Consider the following 18838-nt stretch of genomic DNA (forward strand, 5'->3'; position numbering starts at 1 on the left):
TTCTGCAGCAGGGTGCCTGTTACTCTCCAGGGATCAGGAAGAAAAGGCAGTAGTCAGCTGTGTTGGAGGGGGAGAAATTCCTTTCCACATATTTTAATGCTCTGGGCCACACTGTTAGCAGAGTACAATGTATTTGTATACACAGGCCATTATCATCTGTGAATCTTGCTGAAGAAACAGGTGAAAGGCTATGGACAACCAGCTGTTCCACTGTGCTGCGGAATCTGTGCACAAGTCTTGGTTGGAGCACTTGACTTACTGCATTGTATTTAACTGTCTTTACATGTTGATGCGAAACCAGGCTTGGGGGAGTTTCTTTTAGGACATTATTCCAATTGTGGAGAAGACTGAAACTAAATGTTTGTAAGTATAGTGGCATGGATGTGGCTTTTCAGTGATGAAGGCATTTTGGTATCTTCACGTAAAAAGCCAAAATACCCTGTGTCATACGCTCAAAATAACTAGATCTGGCTGGCAGTGCTACAGACTGAGTTGGCAGAGAAAGTTTACAGCAAGGGCAAGGGTTTGGGCAGACTGTGTCAGTCTCACAGTCAGGTAAGTACAAATGCATTCCTGCCAGGGTCACAGCTCCACTGCTGACATGTTTGACTTAGAGGGAAAACTAGTATTTAATTTCTCAGAAGTATTTTATATTGAAGACAGCTCAGCCTTGAATAATACTTAATGTCTAAGCAACAGCTGCAGTAGTAGATTAATTTCTCTGCCCTGAGCAGGGGGTTACAGCCTCAGGTCCCATTCAGTCTGCATTCCTTGCAGCTAAAATAAAGTAATTTAAACAATGGTGATTTGGGTCAGGAAAAAAATTATCATGGATTTAAACTCTGGCTTGTCTGGTTTCAGGGCAACACTCTCTTTGTTATTACACTCTTATTCAGTATTATATGTAAAACTCTTAAGCCAAACACATAACTCCATTTATTTTACTCAAATTCACAAAAGTTATTTATAGAACTGTAGCTGGCTTCAACATGTTCTCAAAATACAACATGTCAGAGGCCAATCTGACAGAATGGCTTGCATCCCAATTAACACTTAAGTACAAAGCAGGACAGATCTATCCAGCTACTGAACAAAGGTTCCAGACAAGCTTGGATCAGCTTACTGTCACAGAGACATGGCTCAGGAGTCAGTTTTACAGTGAGTTGGATGATTTTTAGGTAAGCCACAGACTGTTCAGTATCTGTCGTATCCTGTTCCTGGAGCCTCTTCTAAGTCTGAAACGGTCTGAAGAAAAGTGAAAGGCAAAAGGGTTAATCTCAGGTGGGGCACACTCCACAGGAAAACGGGAAGGATTGGCTAAATGCCGATGTGCCACCCAACCTCTGCTTTTGTTTTCAGTCTCTTAAGAAAATGGAGGAGCATATCCAATGTCCACAGTGATCTTGGTATAAAGAGGATGCTTAGTCCTGGAAAGGAGCCTGAACTGTAATGTATTCATTCCATCAGCTTTCCATGTTTTTCTGGTGTTGTGTCGGGAAGGAGGCCTGAGGGAGGAAGAATACCTGCAGTTAGAAGAAAGAAGGTAACATTTGCAGCTCAAGCTGCAGAAGAAAGAGTCTTCCAGAGGGCAGAAAAGCCCTGAGACAATTCTTCCCACATACAGACTGAACCGATTAGAGTGAGTTCATACTGGGTGTTCCAACCAAGGATGACAATTTGGACTGGACCCTGATCAGAGAGGGAGACCAGTGAGGTAGCATCTACAGTCTCCACATGCCACGAAGCTGTTGGCAGCTTACAGAGACCTGAGAGTGCAACACAGAAGTTTGCAGCCACGGTGTACATAGGCTGCTGTAGGTAGGTTTTTGACAGGGTTATGGAAACCTGAGTTTCGAGATGATAAAGAGAAATCTGCACTGTCGGTATGAGAAGCCTCCACCACACTTGACCCAACACCCTCCTCCAGCTCTTCTATATAAAACAGTCTTTGATAAAGTCTCTCATAGCACCTTTCTCATGTCTTCAAACTAGAATATTGCTTTCCGCTATTTTAATGGCACGTTGTAACTCCACACAGACTGAACAGCAAGCTTTTAATGCTGGGAACTTTTAATACAGTGCCTCTTCAAACTGAAATCTCCCTATTTACAGGAGAGGCAGTTATTTTTTCCTTTAAGTTTTACTTCCTGTATTATATATATGTATAATCCTTAAATCTCATGCGTTAGCTTCCTAGCTGCCATGTGTCCTTCACAAGAGGAAGAAAAGGCAGGAAACTAGGATCATTCCTTCAAATGTGAAGACAGGAGCCAAATGATTCAGTTGAAACTGACTGGGGTCTGCTTTTAAAAAGCCTTCCTAAAGCAGAAAAAGCAGCAGTGACATGGGGCCATATGTAGCCTGTGCTGGGGAAGATGACAGCAACAGCCAACCTGCCACAAGACCCAGAGTAGCCCCCAGCCCCAGCAGGTACCTCCTCCAAGGCTCCTGGATCTCTGTCTCTTCACTGTAGTCCATCACTCGGTAGCGTCCAAGGTGAGGTGATGTCCGGACTATTTTCATTCCTGCTAAGTGAATCCTTTAAAACACCATAAAAAAAGTGTTTGCTTAGGCACAAAGATGCCACTCCCAGGCTTATGGTCAGAGATCATTTTCAGTGCTAATGCAATAAAAACAAAGCGCAGAAGCAGCACAGGGACACATGATCTTCTCTAGTGGGCTCTAGGCCAGGCTTGGCCCAGAAAGCTCCCAGCTGCAGTGCACTTTGACAGGGCACAAGGGGATTAGAGCAAGCAGGGAATGAACTACAACATACAGAGCATTCCAGAACAGTTCTCTCGAGTCTTGACAAATAGGCATTATTCCACTTGCTCCTTAAGAGCAGAGCTTTTGCTGCCTAGAGGTCCATCACCTAAACTTTAAGGAAAAAAAAAAAAAATAAAAAGAGACCTCAAATTTGCAGCTTCTGAAAAGAAGCCAGTCCTGAGTTTCAAAACCAGATTAAGCCTCTCTGTTCTTTGAGAAGTGCCAGTCATTCAAATGGCCTGATTCGACTGGTTCATAAAAGATTAGGGATAAATACAGGCATCAGACAAACATATGTAAACTCAGTTGCAGGACAGTTAGATAAGAAAAGAGGAACTGAAGACTCAGAATTACAGAACAGAGCTTCTAAACCCAGAATTTTGGGTGACTTTCAAGCAACCCACAACCCACTTCCGATAGCATCTATGTTACTTTGCCAATAAAAAATGCCTTTAATAGTGCTAAGGCTACCAAACCTCTGTTATCACATGACAGCCCTTAGGCAGAGAAAATTCCTGTGAATATAAGAATGAATGTTTGCACAATTGAGGTTATCTAACTGGCATGTTTGCAGCATTTGACTGCGTTCCATTGGGATCTGATACAGCAGGAATGTTATAAAGCTGAAAGGCTACAGAATTGAAAATATTTGTTCGGCTTGAGCCATCAGATGATTATAACACTTCACTGACAGTGTTATAATTCCATTATTTCAGATGGAGTTTTAGACAAAGTTTCTTGCTTTCTGAATATAAGCTTATGACACATTCAATGATAAAGAGACAAAAAAGCAAGAACACTAAACTAGCTTTGCTGTTACAGTTTTTTGCATTGCAAATGAGACTAAAACTGAACCGTTAATACATTCATTTACTGTTAAGAAAAGCCCAACAGACCTTCCTGTAGCTGAAAATGTTAACACATGAGTGGTTCTAATTAGAATAGTGTTTTCTTCTAATAAAAGGTAGATCCTGGTATTTGCTACAACTTGTATTATAGAGTACTGCAGTCTGCCAACTATAAGTAGCAGCTGGCAGTTTTTTTCATTAACTTGGCTTTTAATAAGCAGTATCCCAGGAAAAAAGAATTCATCTTTGCACAGAATTTTTTAAAATTGGACACTGAAATGTCAAAAAACCAGATTCATTAATTTTTTTGCGACATGGTAAGAAGTGCTTGAGCACCTCCTAAAATCCTGATCCCAGCTGGTCTTGAAGAACAGCCAGTTCATTCCTAACTTCTGCAGGCTGAGACTTCAGAATGTGAATAAATCATTAACAAGCGTTGTCCATGACCTCCATGAATCTCTGGGCCAAAACATTGCTAATCATTAGTGTAAGTTTTCTCTGAAAACATAGGCTCTAATTACCTTCCAGAAAAGGCTATTTTGGGAGCTATATAATTCACTTGCGTTCCAGAATTCTCTTCAAAGAAGCGCACTCCTATGCATAACTGGCATGACTACCCTGGGTACCAAAAACCAAATTAGATGCCTAAGCTGTACTAAGAACAGCTGAATAGACCCAGCATTGTAGTACTTGATGTAAAGATCTATTTTCCTGGCATTCTATTCCTTTCGTAAATGCTGCCTCTCTAAACAACCATACAACCTTGTAGTTGGCTTTCTCTGAAAGGCAAAGGAGGAATTCTATGTTAGAAAAATCTGGCTTTCAATTCCCAGATGAATACTGCTTTGAAAAAAGCCCATGTAACTTGTCACATTATGCAAGACCAAAATAACAAAGGCTTCCATGGTCAGTTCAGTTTTATAAACTCCCCATGAGCCTGCCTCAGTGCTGGATCATAAAGGTGCAATTCCAAAGCTGAATAGAGAAGCCATGATTCTGTACTTGAAGAATTCACATTAGGCAGAGCACCTGGAACTAAACTCATCTATAGAATGCTGCTGCCATGGCAACCAAAGTACAAGAAAAACCATCAACTCTTGCTGTCACTGACTCACACTGGTACACAGGCTCCTCCATCAACCAGCACTGCAGACAAAAGATAGAATTCCTTGTGTTCCTTAATGCCAAGTGTCAGTGATTAGGTAACACTTGGAGCAGCCTAAATGCACTTAACTTAAATTCCCAGCTGTCTGAGAATTAGTTAAGTACCTTCTTATTCGTCAAGCTTGCAGGTTTCCTTTCCTCCCTTGAGGCTGTCAACATCAGTGGAGGCACTTGTCAATTACAAGTGGTTATAACCCCTTGAACTGAAGGTACAAGGATGTGAAATAACATTCTGCCCCCCAGAAAAGAGAAAGCTTTGTTTTCCCAGCACACAGTGACTGGTACTGAGCATCTTCTGACATTAAGAATTCCCAATACCAACACCATTTGGGATTATAATGATACTGCAAGCACATTAAGGAATGATGTCTTTGGTTCCTTTTCTAGGGTGCTGCTAGGCTTCACCTGACAGCTTAGATGCATTTCAAGCCTGTCCTGTGCATGTACCTTGTAGCAATGTCATCATTTTCACCACCATCGCCCCAGTATGTATTGGGAAACCCATTCATCCTCATGTAATGTTCTGGAGTCAGAGCAGACACACCTCCAAAAAAGGATTTGTATGGCAATCTAAAAGAGAAAACAAACAGGCAAACAAACACCACCCTCCTAAAAAAACCAACCAACAAAAAACTAAAGTTCACTACTGAAGGCTAATGCCTGTCCTCCACAACTAACAGCGTGATCCAAGTCACAATACATTAATTGCATAGTTGCAGGCACTGTCATGACGACGCCAAACCCCAAAACAGTAAACCCAGTATAATTCCCACCATGTTCCATTCCCTTCATTGTTTCCCACTACCTTCCCCCAAAACTGACCAAAGTAAAGCTGGTTTCAAAATTCATATATTGGATCAGTTTAAAGTACCTCTATCCTACCACATCATATTCCACATGATCCAATCTTCCCACCCTTTACTTTTTCTTGAAGAAACGTCAAAAGAAACCTGCCAGTCATTTGCCAGGCTGATTTAACTGTGGAACAGGGAACTACAGGCAAGGAAACATTGAAGATTGCATGCTTGGGTCAAAAATATCCTTTTCTAGGAAGTCACTACTGCAAAACTAACGCACAAAAAAACCTCATAAAAGTTGTCATTCACTGTTCCCACCCATGCTTTCTAACAGAAAGTGAACCAACTGAAATATATCCACAGAAAGCAAAATGGGGGCACTTACGTGTACTGAAACTTATCCATGGCACTGGCCATGTGCTTGGGATAATATTCATCACAAATGTACAGGTTATAATCATTCTCAGGCACCAGATCAATATCATGTAGGACAAGGCAGTCCCACTCTTCATCCTTCATGGCTTCCCGGACACCAACATTAAGCAGCTTTGCTCGGTTAAACGAACCAGTCCCTACCTGGAAAAGAAAACCTACATTTCTTCACCAGAACAACAAAGAGGGTAACTCAGTTAAAATTTGTTTTAGTCAAAAAGCTGTATTCAATTGAATGAATCAGTACTGGCTGCAAATTCCATGCTCCCAGCTTTGAAAATGTCATCCATCCTCTTTACAACATTCTCAGCAATTTTCAGCTTTGCTGTCAGGGGCTATACACTGCTGGCACCTGAAGAAGGCTGACTTTCAAGACACCTATAAGCCAATCCTCAGGTGCACATTTCCACAAAAACTTTTTCCCTGACTACTGTTTACTAAAACTTACAAATGAAAAAAAATATCTTGGTCAAACAAAAAAGCTTCTTCGCCCTCCCAACAAACTATTGGTTTTAATTGATGAATCCAAAACTTGCTCCCTTGCCACTGACCTTTTGCAACACCAGTCCATTTTGTACCATTCAGGTACAAAAAGCTGTTTGACCTGGGCAGGCTGCCCCACAGCAGGGCTAAGCCACATGTCTGTATTAGATACAGACTAAAATATCAAGTTCACTTCAGCATTTAGTCTCCAGGGTTTTTCTCAGTAGTCACACTGACAAGCTAGAAACAAACCACATGCAAATCTCAAAAGGAGGAAAATACAAATTATCACTGTCCTGGATTACAAAAGGAAAGTGCTACTGTGGGGAGTAACCAAACTCTGTATTCTACTTTCTTCTACATCATTTTCAGACAAAGTATTAATGATGGGTCGTTTGAAGCAGCTGCCCAGCAAAGAGCCATCCCTCAGGCTACAGTTGGGTGTTAAACGAGATAAGGAAAAAAGAAGCAGAGATAAGAAAAAATTGAGGCAGGATGGTGCTTCTTTTTTTTCACACCAGGGACTCAGCTGTGGTAACTCCCTCTGGTGAAGCAGCAGTCCCACCTATCCTGAAGGGTCTCTGCCAAGGGGCCATCATGAACTCAATGGCACCAGCAGAACAGCTGATTTTTGGTGTTCGATTGGCAGCAACAACTCCAAGGACTCCAAAAATATTCCATTCCTCACAGGACTACATCACTCCATTGGGAAACTCCCTGGCCTGGGGGAAGTACCATCTGAACCTGACCTCATATAATTTCAATCTGGGGACTTGGGACACCACCACTGCTCAGGGGACCCAGAGGAGGACCAGACCTTCTACAGGACCACTGTTTTTGACACTGCAACCATCACTTAATCAGACTGTGACCACCATCCTGACCCAAAGGGCGACAGTCTATACTCTGTCACTTTGAGCCAGTATTTCTGTATTAATGCATTTATTGTAATCTTTCTCTCAGGTTACAGTTCTGACTTGAAATCTTTCTCAAGGTGATTGTGTGGGGGTTCATTTCTCCCGCTGGTTTACTTTCAAAATAGCATAACCATTTAGTGACAAATTTATACCCCCAGGAAAAAAACTCACAACAGACCCAATTAATAGCAGAATGATGATCTTGACAAGTGGTATGGTATTTCAATCGTTAGCAGTCATGGAGATGGGACAGCATATCTGACCTCCTCTCAGCCCACACATAAAACATTATTTCCGCATCAGAAGAGTGACATTTCTTGTTGAGAACCCAGCTCTTAAGTGGTGTAGCTGAGCTTCCCAGCAGGCACATTTGACTTGGATTTACCTGCTGAATCAGGTAGATAGTGTAACTTAGCTGCTGGCGCTGCAGGAAAGGATGGATATAGTAGAGAAGATGGCGAAGGTACTTCTCCTGGTTCCTGTAGGCCACAAGGATGGCGGATTTGTAGCGGGCAAAGCAGTGAGGTGGCCTGTAGTGGCCACCAGACTGAACAAAAGGATTTTTTTTCATGATCATCTTTTCACTAGGGAGCACCCTGAAGGTGATGGTTAATGGACCAACTGTAAGGAGAGACAGAAAAAACAAGTAAGACCAGTGATGTTTCTCCACCTTTTTTCAGACCTACCAGATCAGCTACCCATGTTTGCTCCTTAAGGTAGCAGCCCCACCAGAGGAGAATTAACAAAACCCATGCAGATGTGGCCCCATGATAAATTTCACTGCTGCCTGCTGGCCACCTCTCCCTGCTGCACAGCGAGTGGCTCCCAGCTCAGCACCAGGAGGACAATCTGCCTGCCAGGCATCCTGAGCCCTGGCACGGCCAGCAAGTCTCACTGGGCTGCTGCACAGCTGCTTCTCCCTGGGACTGGCTGCCTACTGCAGTCTTGTGTTGCTTAGATGAGATCCTTGAATAAATGTATTCGCTGAAAGAAATAGCATTGAAAATTATTCAAGATGAACAGACACATCTGCTTTTGCTACCTATCTGGAAAATTTCTCTAAGCCTCTTTCAGAAGAGATTCAAGGACAGAGATGTGCAAGTGGATATTCAGCAGGTCAGGGCCAAAACAGTTTAAAGCCTGGATGAATACAAATGCTTTTGGAAATGGCAGCTCCACCTTTAAAAGCATTTCAAGTTCAATTTGATGTTATAATCACATGCCACAATGGCTGAATTTGCTATATTATTTCATTTTATACACTGTGATAAGCAGGCAGTACTTTAAAATGTTGGGAGAAGCAGATGACAGAACTGAGAAAGAAGAAAGATGTTATATTTTCTGAAACAGGCACAGGAGAGCAGAAGAAACTATATATGATTGTTCCTCTACTCAGCACTTCATTTTTAAATACAAAATATACTGGATATGTTCAAGAGTTTTTGCCTAGTTAAAAAATATACACATTTTTACATGAATTCTTCCATTTTCAGATGGAAAAATACTGACAGTAATAAGTGAAAAAGAATTCATATAAAGTGTCAATACCCATTTTAACACAAATCTCATTGTTACAATATGAATAAACAGATTCTACAATTATCTAAATGCCTGTCCTCCTGGGCAGTGAGAAAAGTTTCCAGAACTAGCAAAAAGACTTGTATTTATACACAAATCATAGCGTGTCTTAATGGTTTCCTACAACTGTGAACTTTTAAAACACAGATGCAAAACAAGATTAACATCCAGTGCTTAAATGAGCTAGGGAAAAACTTTCACCCAAGTCATAATTAGAAACTGGCAATTTTAAAGGACAGTTCTATTCAAAAGTTCTTTGCAGGCCATGCTACCAAAGGCAAAATGGTTTTTTGCACCAGAAGTCTGTAAGGCAAGTTTGTTGTTGTTGTTGGTTTTTGGTTTTGTTTCTTTTTAAATAGCTATAAACAAGATTTTCTTTTCTTTCCAAGCTGATAACTAAAGCTATGGTTGTCCTAAATCAGATTTCAGTATCTTGTAAGTTAGACTCCCTCTTAAACCACTGAAATAAATTATTCTCTCGAAAACCATCAGATAATGAAGCCTGAGAGAGAGAAAATATTTAGACCTGGTGTTTAGAAACTGTAATTTGAGCAGGAGAAGGTACAGGTGTGTTTTAAGACTAAATAAGCACATGAGTCCAGGATATGCTTCTTCCAGTCCATCCTATGTTCAAATCTCTGCTACAATTCTAACAAAAACAAACAGAAAAAAAATTGAGCCTGCCCACACCCACATCCTGTTTTACTGACACAGAAGGAAGCAATAACCCTTCAATGGTTTTGGGTGTTTGGGTTTTTTGAGGTTCAGTTGGTTGGTTTTGGGTTGGGTGCAGGTTTTTTAGATCAAGGCTAAATTTGCCATAAAATTCAAAGTGTCCATTCTGAACGGGGAACATTTTGCTCCTGTGAGGAAGTTGGTATGCTTCACATTTCTGAAGAGCAAACCCATATTTGATGTCTCCTTTCCTTCCTCAAGGAACACACAAATGGCATTTCCTGAAGGTCAGTCTGAAGAGCCACTGATCCCATTTCTCATGCTGTCAAAAACGTCTGGTCTGAATCCCACAGCATGGGTTTTGTTCATTGGTTTTTGTTTGTAAGTTTGTTTTTAAAAAGAAGGCCTGACTTTTGCTTGTCAGCAAGATTTTGCAATAGCTGACTCTTAAATACCACTTTTCAGTCCTTCTCCAACTATTTAAAATACAAGAGAATTTGATTTTCACTGCATTACTCGCAGCAGGAAAGCAGAGTACATTGCCATATATTTGTACCTGAAACAGAAGGGTGGCTCTTCAGAAAATCATTCTGTGGGCTATGAATCTAGGTCACATTCACAGTGAAGATTTCATGATGTTATTTCCTACTTCTGTGCACACAGGCTCCTTTTCTACCTTTAAGACCCCCACGTATCAGTCCAACAGTGTTATCAACTTGTAGTTTATGTTGCTGTTTAGATTTACGGACTTGCTGGTTATCAGATCTTTCAACTAAAGCACCATTAACCACTGATTTGATGACAACTTGAGCTTGCTAAAGAAGTATTACATTCAGGGATTTCAACTATAGATCATTGCACTAAGAAAAATATAAGAAAGGGAATTAATCCCTTTTATTCTCCCAAAAAGGCAGGGTTTTGTTTTCTATAAAACAATTGGGACTCTGTATTGCAGAGTAAGATTCTGTAGAAATAACCCTTAAATTCCAGAAAAAATAAGATCTTAATTTAAATGTAAGGGTATGAGTAAGATAATATGAACAGCTTCACTCCTGCTATCTCCTTCCACACCCAAGCACATCATTCAGTAGTGTGACATTTGCACTTTCCAGGTTTTTCAAAGTATCATGTTCTCCCATGCTGCCTGGCCTCATACCTCAAACAAATCAGCTAAGAAACTTGATCTAGAATATGCCAAGGGAAGGAAAAAAAAATATCAGTGTGACTTATATCCCCAAAATCTCTGGCTGCCCTATGCTCCGTGGCTACAAGCTACCTTCTGGCTCTCATGTCTCCCTGCCGTCCAACTAACAAAAGGCTAATGCAATCTAATCCAATTAAATCCCAAATGTGAACAGAGCAGTTGCAGGCTGGACCAAACAGGGATAAATAAAACCGCCAAAGCACAACCTTGGAAAAGCAGGAAAAACCCATCTTACACACAATAGGAAGCACAGGATCCCTGTTGAGGCAAGGTACAGAATCAACAGCCTGAATTATCCAAGCAGTTTTTCCATGGGCTGGTTCCTAAGACTTTTCTGTGCCTGTACCATCACACAGAGGGTGTTGAATGGATATGAAACTTCAGTGTATAGCGTTAGGTCTCACAATTCCCTGTCTGTGTTGTCAGCTGGTGCCAATGACAGCACACTCCCTGCTTGCTTCACTTTATAGGCAACATATTTGCCTATCAGGGGATTTATTGACTTCGACCATATCTATCTCACCTTATGAAAGTAACTCCAGGGCTTCTGAACTCCTTGCTATAGATTTAGAGTTTGCAGCTGTAATTACCAAAGCCAACCAGAATAATCAGAACTTACATGAGATGAACAAACAGGAACAGTAGCATGGGTGAATGCTGCACTCGACGCTGCAGCACCACACAACATTGCCAGAGTCAGATTTGTGCAATTCTACCAGTGCTTGGGAAAAAAATAAAAAAATCAAACTAACAGCTTTCATTTAAGCATCAGTTTCTAATGATATAATACAAGGCTGCCTCAATGGCATCTGAAAATAAATCTCAGCATTTAGCACTGCCACCTTTTTATTTCTCTTTCAATCCAAGAGAAGAAACTCTGGCAGCATTAAAAAATGTAGCAGGAGCTACTTAATACAACAGATGGTCCTGCTCATGAAAAGGTTATGACAGATGGGAGTGAAAGGCAGTAACTGCTATAAGAAGGGCTGGGAAAAAAATCCTTCCATAGCATGAGCAAATTATAAACAGCAGAGTTACAGACTGAACTTTCAGCTATTGAAGTCCTTGAGGGCCATACCAACTTGTTCAGCAAATACCATGCATGAAGGAAGGTACCACTTTAAACCAAACCAGAATTAATAAAATAAAGCCAAGTCTTCTAGCACAAAACTTCTTCCTCATGCATGCAATGTGAGACAGATTTTGAATTTAAAAGCTACTTAGCTTTTATGTTTAATGAAGTGTAAACCTGGTATATAAGCACTTCACTTTTTCTAAAAACAGAGGAAGAAGAAACAGGCAATGGGTAATTTGTGTAGAAACTTTAACCTTTGAGGGAACTCGAGTAATTTATTCACAATATTAGTGAAGACACTGAATACCTGCAATACTTTTCAAGTTATTGGTCACAAAACATTCAGTGGACACCACTAGGTGTTTAAAAAGTACCTCTAGTCAGCAGGAATCTAGCTCCTCTTAGGCAGAGATGATTAGCAATTATAGTTAAATTCTTACTTCACAGCCCTGGAAGAACCAAGTTGCTGCAGATTCAGGAGACAGGAAATAGACAGATAAGCTACAAGCTGATTTACATTCAAATAGTTATCAAAATGATCTACTACATATATAAACGGAAGAAATGCTGCACTTCATAAAAGCCCTGATGCAGAAACCATTTAAGCCATTTGGCATCCTTCCAGGCACTTTAACACACTTTAGAGTGGGCAGAGTGACTTATTATCAGCTCTGAACTGGAGGCCGAGTCCTCAAGAACTAATTTGAAATCTCATTTAATAGAGTTTACGAAATTAATATTAAAAGGCATTGTTCTCTCCAATATAATGCTTCCAAGAAACATCAGTCTCATGAGAGATGATGATAACAACTATTCAAAACATTTATAAAGTATTTATATCTCAATTCATATGTGCCCATCACATACAAAACAAAGGACACCTCCCTCACAAAATAGCACACTTCTCAGTTAAGAAAAAAGCAAAACACCCAGAAGAGGTTGGCAGGCAGTGATAGAAGTAATAATTTACACCCTATATTTACAGGGATATATCACTGTGTAAAAGCTAATTTGTAGCAGAGACCTTATTTTTCTTAAGCTGAATTTTTATCAGTGCTCCAAATTACTTGTGTTTCACCTCAACAATGGTTCATACGCTCAACTCAGTATTTTCATATAGCAAAGCTTACACAATTACTCAGCCTCATGGTCCGCTTTTTTTTCTCCCAGCCAGCTTACCGTTTGTTTCTGTCTATGACTAACACTATGTTTCCATTTTAGCTCCTAAGACCGCCTGCAGGACGATCTCCTCAGCACTCAGTGATGGGCAGAAGAGTCCTTAAAAAGATTTCCCAGCTCTAGGAGCACAGATTAGCATAATTTTACTCTGCATCTGCCTTCTCCATATACATCACTACTTTTACTTATCTGATGGTTTGCAGATAAGCTGTGGAATTGTTAGGTTCTTTTTGACACTAAAGCCATCTCATTTAACTCCTTAGGACAGAGGATTTTCATCAGTAGTGGAGACAAATTAGGTGCAGTCACGTTTCTGCTGTGCTTTTTCAAATAAAACAATTCAGCCTGAAACAAGGAATTGTAGCTTCCTGGAACTGAATGGGCTGCAGTGCACTGAGGCCATGACACCTGGCACCTGTGCAAAAAGGCTCTGTGCTATCAGGATTTCAGGATTTAGTAGAGGCATTTCTGAGGGAAATGCTGAAACACACACCCAAAGCTATCTTACAATTTCATCATACATACTGTGTGTATTTAATTTAATTGCAAGCAACAGGGAAAGGAAGAAAGCATCTCAAAGAACAAGCATCATTACAAAGTTGCAGTCTGAACAGGCTCATCCAAAGGGTCCTAGCAGAGTTCTCCAGCCTATAAGCAACTTGACACAAGAGCACTGGCTTCCCACAGAACTTCCACGTGAACCAAGGTTAACCATTTGCTCCTTGTGGGCAGTGATCAGCTTTCCTAGAACAGCAGTCCAAGGCTAGGTGCATACAACATTTAGACATGCAGGAACCTGTGCAGTATGGAAAAACCTGACAAGAGCAACTTACTACACAGTATTCTAAGAAGCTGGTGGCCCCAATCCAGCTGTAAGTGCATGCTGATGGAACTTAATCCATTCATGGCTGGCTGAGTCAAAGGGATTCGCTACTGCCTGAGCAGCATTACCACTTTATTGGCAACACACCTGCTTTATAGGTTTGACTTCATACTGACTTAATATTTCTCAATTGTTTTAGTAATGCAACAGATGCTTCAAAGATCAGCTCTGGTTTGGTACTGCTGTGAATACAAATCAACCTGTGACCAGACTTTTAAGTCTAACAGAGAAGTTTCTATGCCCAAAGGATGTGCAACAATCATAAACTAAAAGATCACTATGAAGAGCAAGGTGCCAAACTACATTCTCATACATCCTACTTAAGCTTATTTCAAGTCAACTTAATCAATTTATATTGAACTACAGCCTTGATATAAGGCTAAGACAAAGAACCCAGGAGTTATGGTCAAAGGTCAATATTATGCTGCTTCTGAATTGTTGGGTCATTTTACAAAGGACTTCCAAGAAACAAAAAAAAACATTACTAACTTGATATTATAACCATGCACTGTTTTCCCTCTTGCTCTACAGTCTTGACATCTATGTAATGATATTGCAACTCTTAATATTGGAAATTTGTAGGTCATTAAAGCACTTTTCCTCACATAAGCAATAAAAACAACACGAGTTGCTAACACAATAAAATTCTGTCAGTGTAAGTACATCAGCACACCTGTTTCAAAGTTTGAAGAAGATACAACTTACATTTATGACACGTTCAGGGTTATGACATACCAAAGAGGTTCTTTCAAACCACCTTCCCATGGTGTTTGAGGGTTCATACCTACCCAGGACTGGGGACTGCGCTGAGCAGTACGGCATGGTGTCCTCACTGGGAGCCCGGGTGAACAAGCTGAGGTTTGTGTACACATCATGGGGCTTCGAGTAATCCACCACCTGAGGCGACTCTAAAAACCCGCGAAACACATTCGAAGGTCCACCTCGGTAAAGGATCAGGATAAATATTGCTTGGAAGACAAACACAAACAGGAGGAAACAATGATTTTCCACACGGGAGCGGAACATAGTTTTTAGCCCATGCTCCAGGATCAGGGCGGTGAGGAACTGAACTGCGTGCCACGGGCTGCCGTTCCACGTTCTGGGCTACATCGCTGTGCAGACCTTCTCCTTCTTCTCCTCCTCCTCCTCCCCCTCCTTCTCCTTCTCCTCCAACTTTCTGAGGCGGCAGCGTGCTCCCCTACCTGGGCTTCATCAGGACGCCGAAAGCCAGACCTCCCCTTCCCGGTGCGAGCAGTGCCAGGCGGGCTGGAGAAGAGAACGAGCTGTCCAAGGCCCCCCCGCTCAGAGCCCCGGGGCAGCGGCACGGGCTCGCTGTGGCACAGGCGCAGCACCCGCCCTCCCCCGCCCGCCTTCCGGCGAGACTACAGCTCCCAGCATGCAGGGCGGGGCAGGGCGGGCACAGGCCGGGCCGTGCTGCCGCGCGGCATGCTGGGAGATGTAGTCCTCTCGCCCTCTCCCTCAGCGGTCGCCTCTGTGGGCGAGGGGGGAGGAGGATGGGGTGGCTGCTGCGACGACCCCGTGTCGTCTCCTCGGTCAACATCCGACTGCTGTGTTCACTTTAAATTGTTTATTAACCTGGTCAGGGAGGGATGAATGAAAATTTAGACATTGCAATGGATTGCCCAGGGTGGAGTGTCCGTCCCTGAAGGTGTATAAGGAAAGACTGGACATGGCGCTCTAGTGCCATGGGCTAGTTGCCATGGTGGTGGTCAGTCATAGGTTGGTCTCGATAATCTCAGAGGTCTTTTCCAAACTGATTGATTAGGTGATTCTGTGGAATGGATACACCTCAGCCAGCGCCTAAAGGGACTACAGCAGCCTGGCCACTGTGAGCGGCCTCCTGCCACAGCCATGCAGTCCCAAAAAAATTCAGCTTTTATGCCCCTCTCTTCTCTGGCTGATTTTGTAAAGAGATGGAGCTTAGATTGTGCTGTCAGTCATCTGCTTGCTCTCATGTGCCCACTTTTGCTTAAATGCAGGAGAGGAAAATACGTTTTACAGATATTAAATTCCTACACAGCTTCAAAGAAGAGTTGGTGTTGGCCACGTTTGCACTGGGGAGAGAATGAAAAGGAAATCTGTACCTGTGTGGGGGGAGCAGGCTCCCTGAGCTCAGCATCCTGCTCCAAGGCATAGCCACTGGCTGGGCAGCCAGCCCACGTGTCCTGGCCCAGACCAGGCACAGCACTGAGCACTGGACAAACTGCCCAGACAGACTGCAAGTCTCTTTCCCTGGAGATATTCAAATGCTGTCTGGACACAGTCCTGAGGAATGTGCTCTAGGGGACCCTGCTTGAGAGGGAGAGTTGGACCAGATGATTACCAGTGGTCCCTTCCAGTCTTACCTGTTCTGTGACTTGTGAAGCATGTGCTGCTGTTTGCCTTCCAAATGGGATGGCATGGGAAGAAGATGGGGGGAGAGAGTGACATTACTTTTATGAGGAGTTGGGAGTACTCTTGCTTCAGAGTTGGACTGAGATGTATGGGATACATCGCTGGGAAACTTGATCTCAGTCATTCTCCTGTGAAGAACAACCCATTATTCAATTAAAGTGGATTGCTTAAGGCCTGGGTGCAAATTGTCATCATTTCACATTTAATTTTATCTTAATTGGGTTTTTAAATAAAAAATGTAGAGAACATTTCTTCCCCCCCCCCCCCCCCTGCCCCCGGCAAAGTCTTGCTTTACTGAAATCCACACAATGCTGCTGCCACAAAGGTTGCCTTTTTTATACACCACAATGAGTCTCTAGTGTTTGCATTCTCCTTGTGCTATTCCCTCTACAATCACAGCAAACCCACCCTACTTGCCTTCCCCTCCATGAAACAAAGCAACCCTTGCTGTCTGCTGATAGCTCCGGCAAGTACAATGACAAGGACAGGAAAGAATTAATCTCTGCATCAGCTGTGAAACAAAGAAAGGAATCAAGATTTTCATGGTATGACCTGGGGCTGCAGATGGCAATTGTTTCAGGGCCAGTAGTGCTATATGTTTCTCTTGCAGTTCCTCCTTGGGTCACAGTAGGAAATCTCAGTGTAGGAAGAATTTGGACAAAGCATGTCTGCCTCCCTCTGTCTTGGAGGAGGGAGCAGCTGGACCCATTAGAGCTGCCCCACATCAGTGGCTCTGCTATCTTCCTTGCAGTAAGGGCTTAGTTGTAAAAACTGCCACCCTGTGCCAGTTCTTGGGCAGAAGAAGCCCAAGGTCAGATGGAAACAGCCTACCCCAATCTGTATTTTCACCTGTGTGTATATTTTTTTCTCCAGACTGGAAAACTAAATACAGCTAGGCAGATCAGCTGTTTGCAGAGAAGCCAGCCAGCACGTGTTTCTGTGCGGGCTCAGAGAGCTGAATCTCTAGGAGTGTCTCCCTCAGGAGCCTTCCAAACCAACTGCAGTTCCTCTCCTTCCCCTTCAACCATCAGCACTGAAATGAGTGGATCATAAACCCAACCATGAGCCTTTTCCTCACCAGAAAGCATGCAAGCCGGGACCGAAGAGCAAAGTACAGGTCAGAACTACATGGTGCCAGCAGGTCTGACCCTTTTCAAGGTCACAGTGCTCCTGTTTTAAACAGAGCTGTGGAAACTAGGGTGTGTTTTGAATTAAAAAGGAATTGGATTGCTTAAATGCAAAAAAAATAATGTAACTGTCTCCACTGAAGCATGGAAGGGAGGTGGCAGGCATTTTAGCAACCTTTGCTCAGAGATTTATTGAGGGCAGTGATGTAGGAAAACAATGTGAGACTGGATCTCTAAGAACCAGGCACCGGGCTGGCTTCACAGTCAAAGGTCTGACTTTCTCATTTTCACACTCCCTGGGAAATTAAATTGAATACATACAAAAAAACCCAACCAAAACCAAACCCAAAATACAAAACAAACCCCAAACCAAACCTAAAACCATCTTCAATAGAGCTTGAAATTAAGTTTGTCTAAGAGCCTCTGGATTGTGCCAAGGGAGGGGGCTTTTCCTCCCTCCAAGTGTGGTTTCACCTCCAATCAGGCCTGAACATGATGAGAGACTGAGAGGAGTGCCTCACTCTGTTTAGTAAGATTCATTCTTGCTTGGTCTTTTTCTCTTCTTTTCTCCTCCATACCCTGTCTCCTGGGGGCTGCACTAGATCCCTGTTGAAAGCGCAGCAAAGTGACTTTGGGAAGCTTTGCCTTGAAAATGCAGGGCCTGAGGAGGAGAGGAACAGCTGCTGTAACAGAGTGATTGATACCAGGCTGGGTGCTCATACAGTTCTGGTCAATGTGCATTATCTAGTGCCCTCTCAGTCCCCAGGGTTTCCATTAAGGAGAGAGGAAGGTAGCATTAGTCCTTCTACAAGTGGATGGTTTCAGCCAAGCAGAGCTGTCCCTCATTTCTGGGGAGTGAGGTGGTTTTGAACCATGGTACTGTGTTTTCTAGTGAGGTGGAAGTTTCAAGTACTTTGGCCACAGTGGTTCTTTCTCAGCCTTTTGCAGGAGCTTGACTTGTAAACTTCACATTGTTCTAGCAACACCTTTGTAAATGTGTTTTTTTTATTACAGAGGTAAGAATTTGGCTTGTTCTCTAGTATGCTAAATTTTTAGAAAGACTTCCTCAGAAGAGTTTTAAATTCTTCCATGTCTCTGAGAGGTGGATGCTCTGCTGCTAGAAAACCCGGATAGCTGATGTCATGTACCTTGACCAGTGATGGAGTAAATTAGTGAGCACTTTAGAAACAGGACCTGGATATCCAAGCTTCTCCCAGGCTTATGGAATAGCCAGCAGTGGACTCCTGACAAACAAACATTTCACTAATACAGCTTGTGACACCCTTCCCCTGGGA

The 18838-nt window shown here is 42.5% G+C and overlaps 1 protein-coding gene across 4 annotated transcripts; it reads right to left on the minus strand.

Moving 5' to 3' along the window:
* Nucleotides 1–913: 913 nt before the first annotated feature.
* Nucleotides 914–16537, minus strand: LOC102108330 (beta-1,4-galactosyltransferase 3-like). 4 transcript variants are annotated; one of them, XM_014253299.2, is made up of 8 exons: nucleotides 16368–16537; nucleotides 14790–14969; nucleotides 7793–8028; nucleotides 5961–6151; nucleotides 5226–5348; nucleotides 2435–2539; nucleotides 1342–1505; nucleotides 914–1245 (listed from the first exon to the last, which is right to left on the minus strand). In XM_014253299.2, the coding sequence occupies exons 1-7, from the start codon at nucleotides 16513–16515 to the stop codon at nucleotides 1364–1366; spliced, it is 1125 nt and encodes a 374-aa protein (XP_014108774.2). In that variant the 5' UTR covers nucleotides 16516–16537; the 3' UTR covers nucleotides 914–1245; nucleotides 1342–1363. The 4 variants fall into 4 exon arrangements, with proteins under 4 accessions (XP_014108774.2, XP_087908240.1, XP_014108775.1 ...); XM_088052114.1 differs by having other exon boundaries at nucleotides 914–1505; XM_014253300.2 differs by lacking the exon at nucleotides 16368–16537 and adding an exon at nucleotides 15204–15342 and having other exon boundaries at nucleotides 914–1505.
* Nucleotides 16538–18838: the final 2301 nt, after the last annotated feature.

This window comes from Pseudopodoces humilis, chromosome 2 (assembly GCF_049639895.1).
Source record: "Pseudopodoces humilis isolate 2021_Gansu_Grassland_sample_001 chromosome 2, ASM4963989v1, whole genome shotgun sequence".
Taxonomy (NCBI): Eukaryota; Metazoa; Chordata; class Aves; order Passeriformes; family Paridae; genus Pseudopodoces; species Pseudopodoces humilis.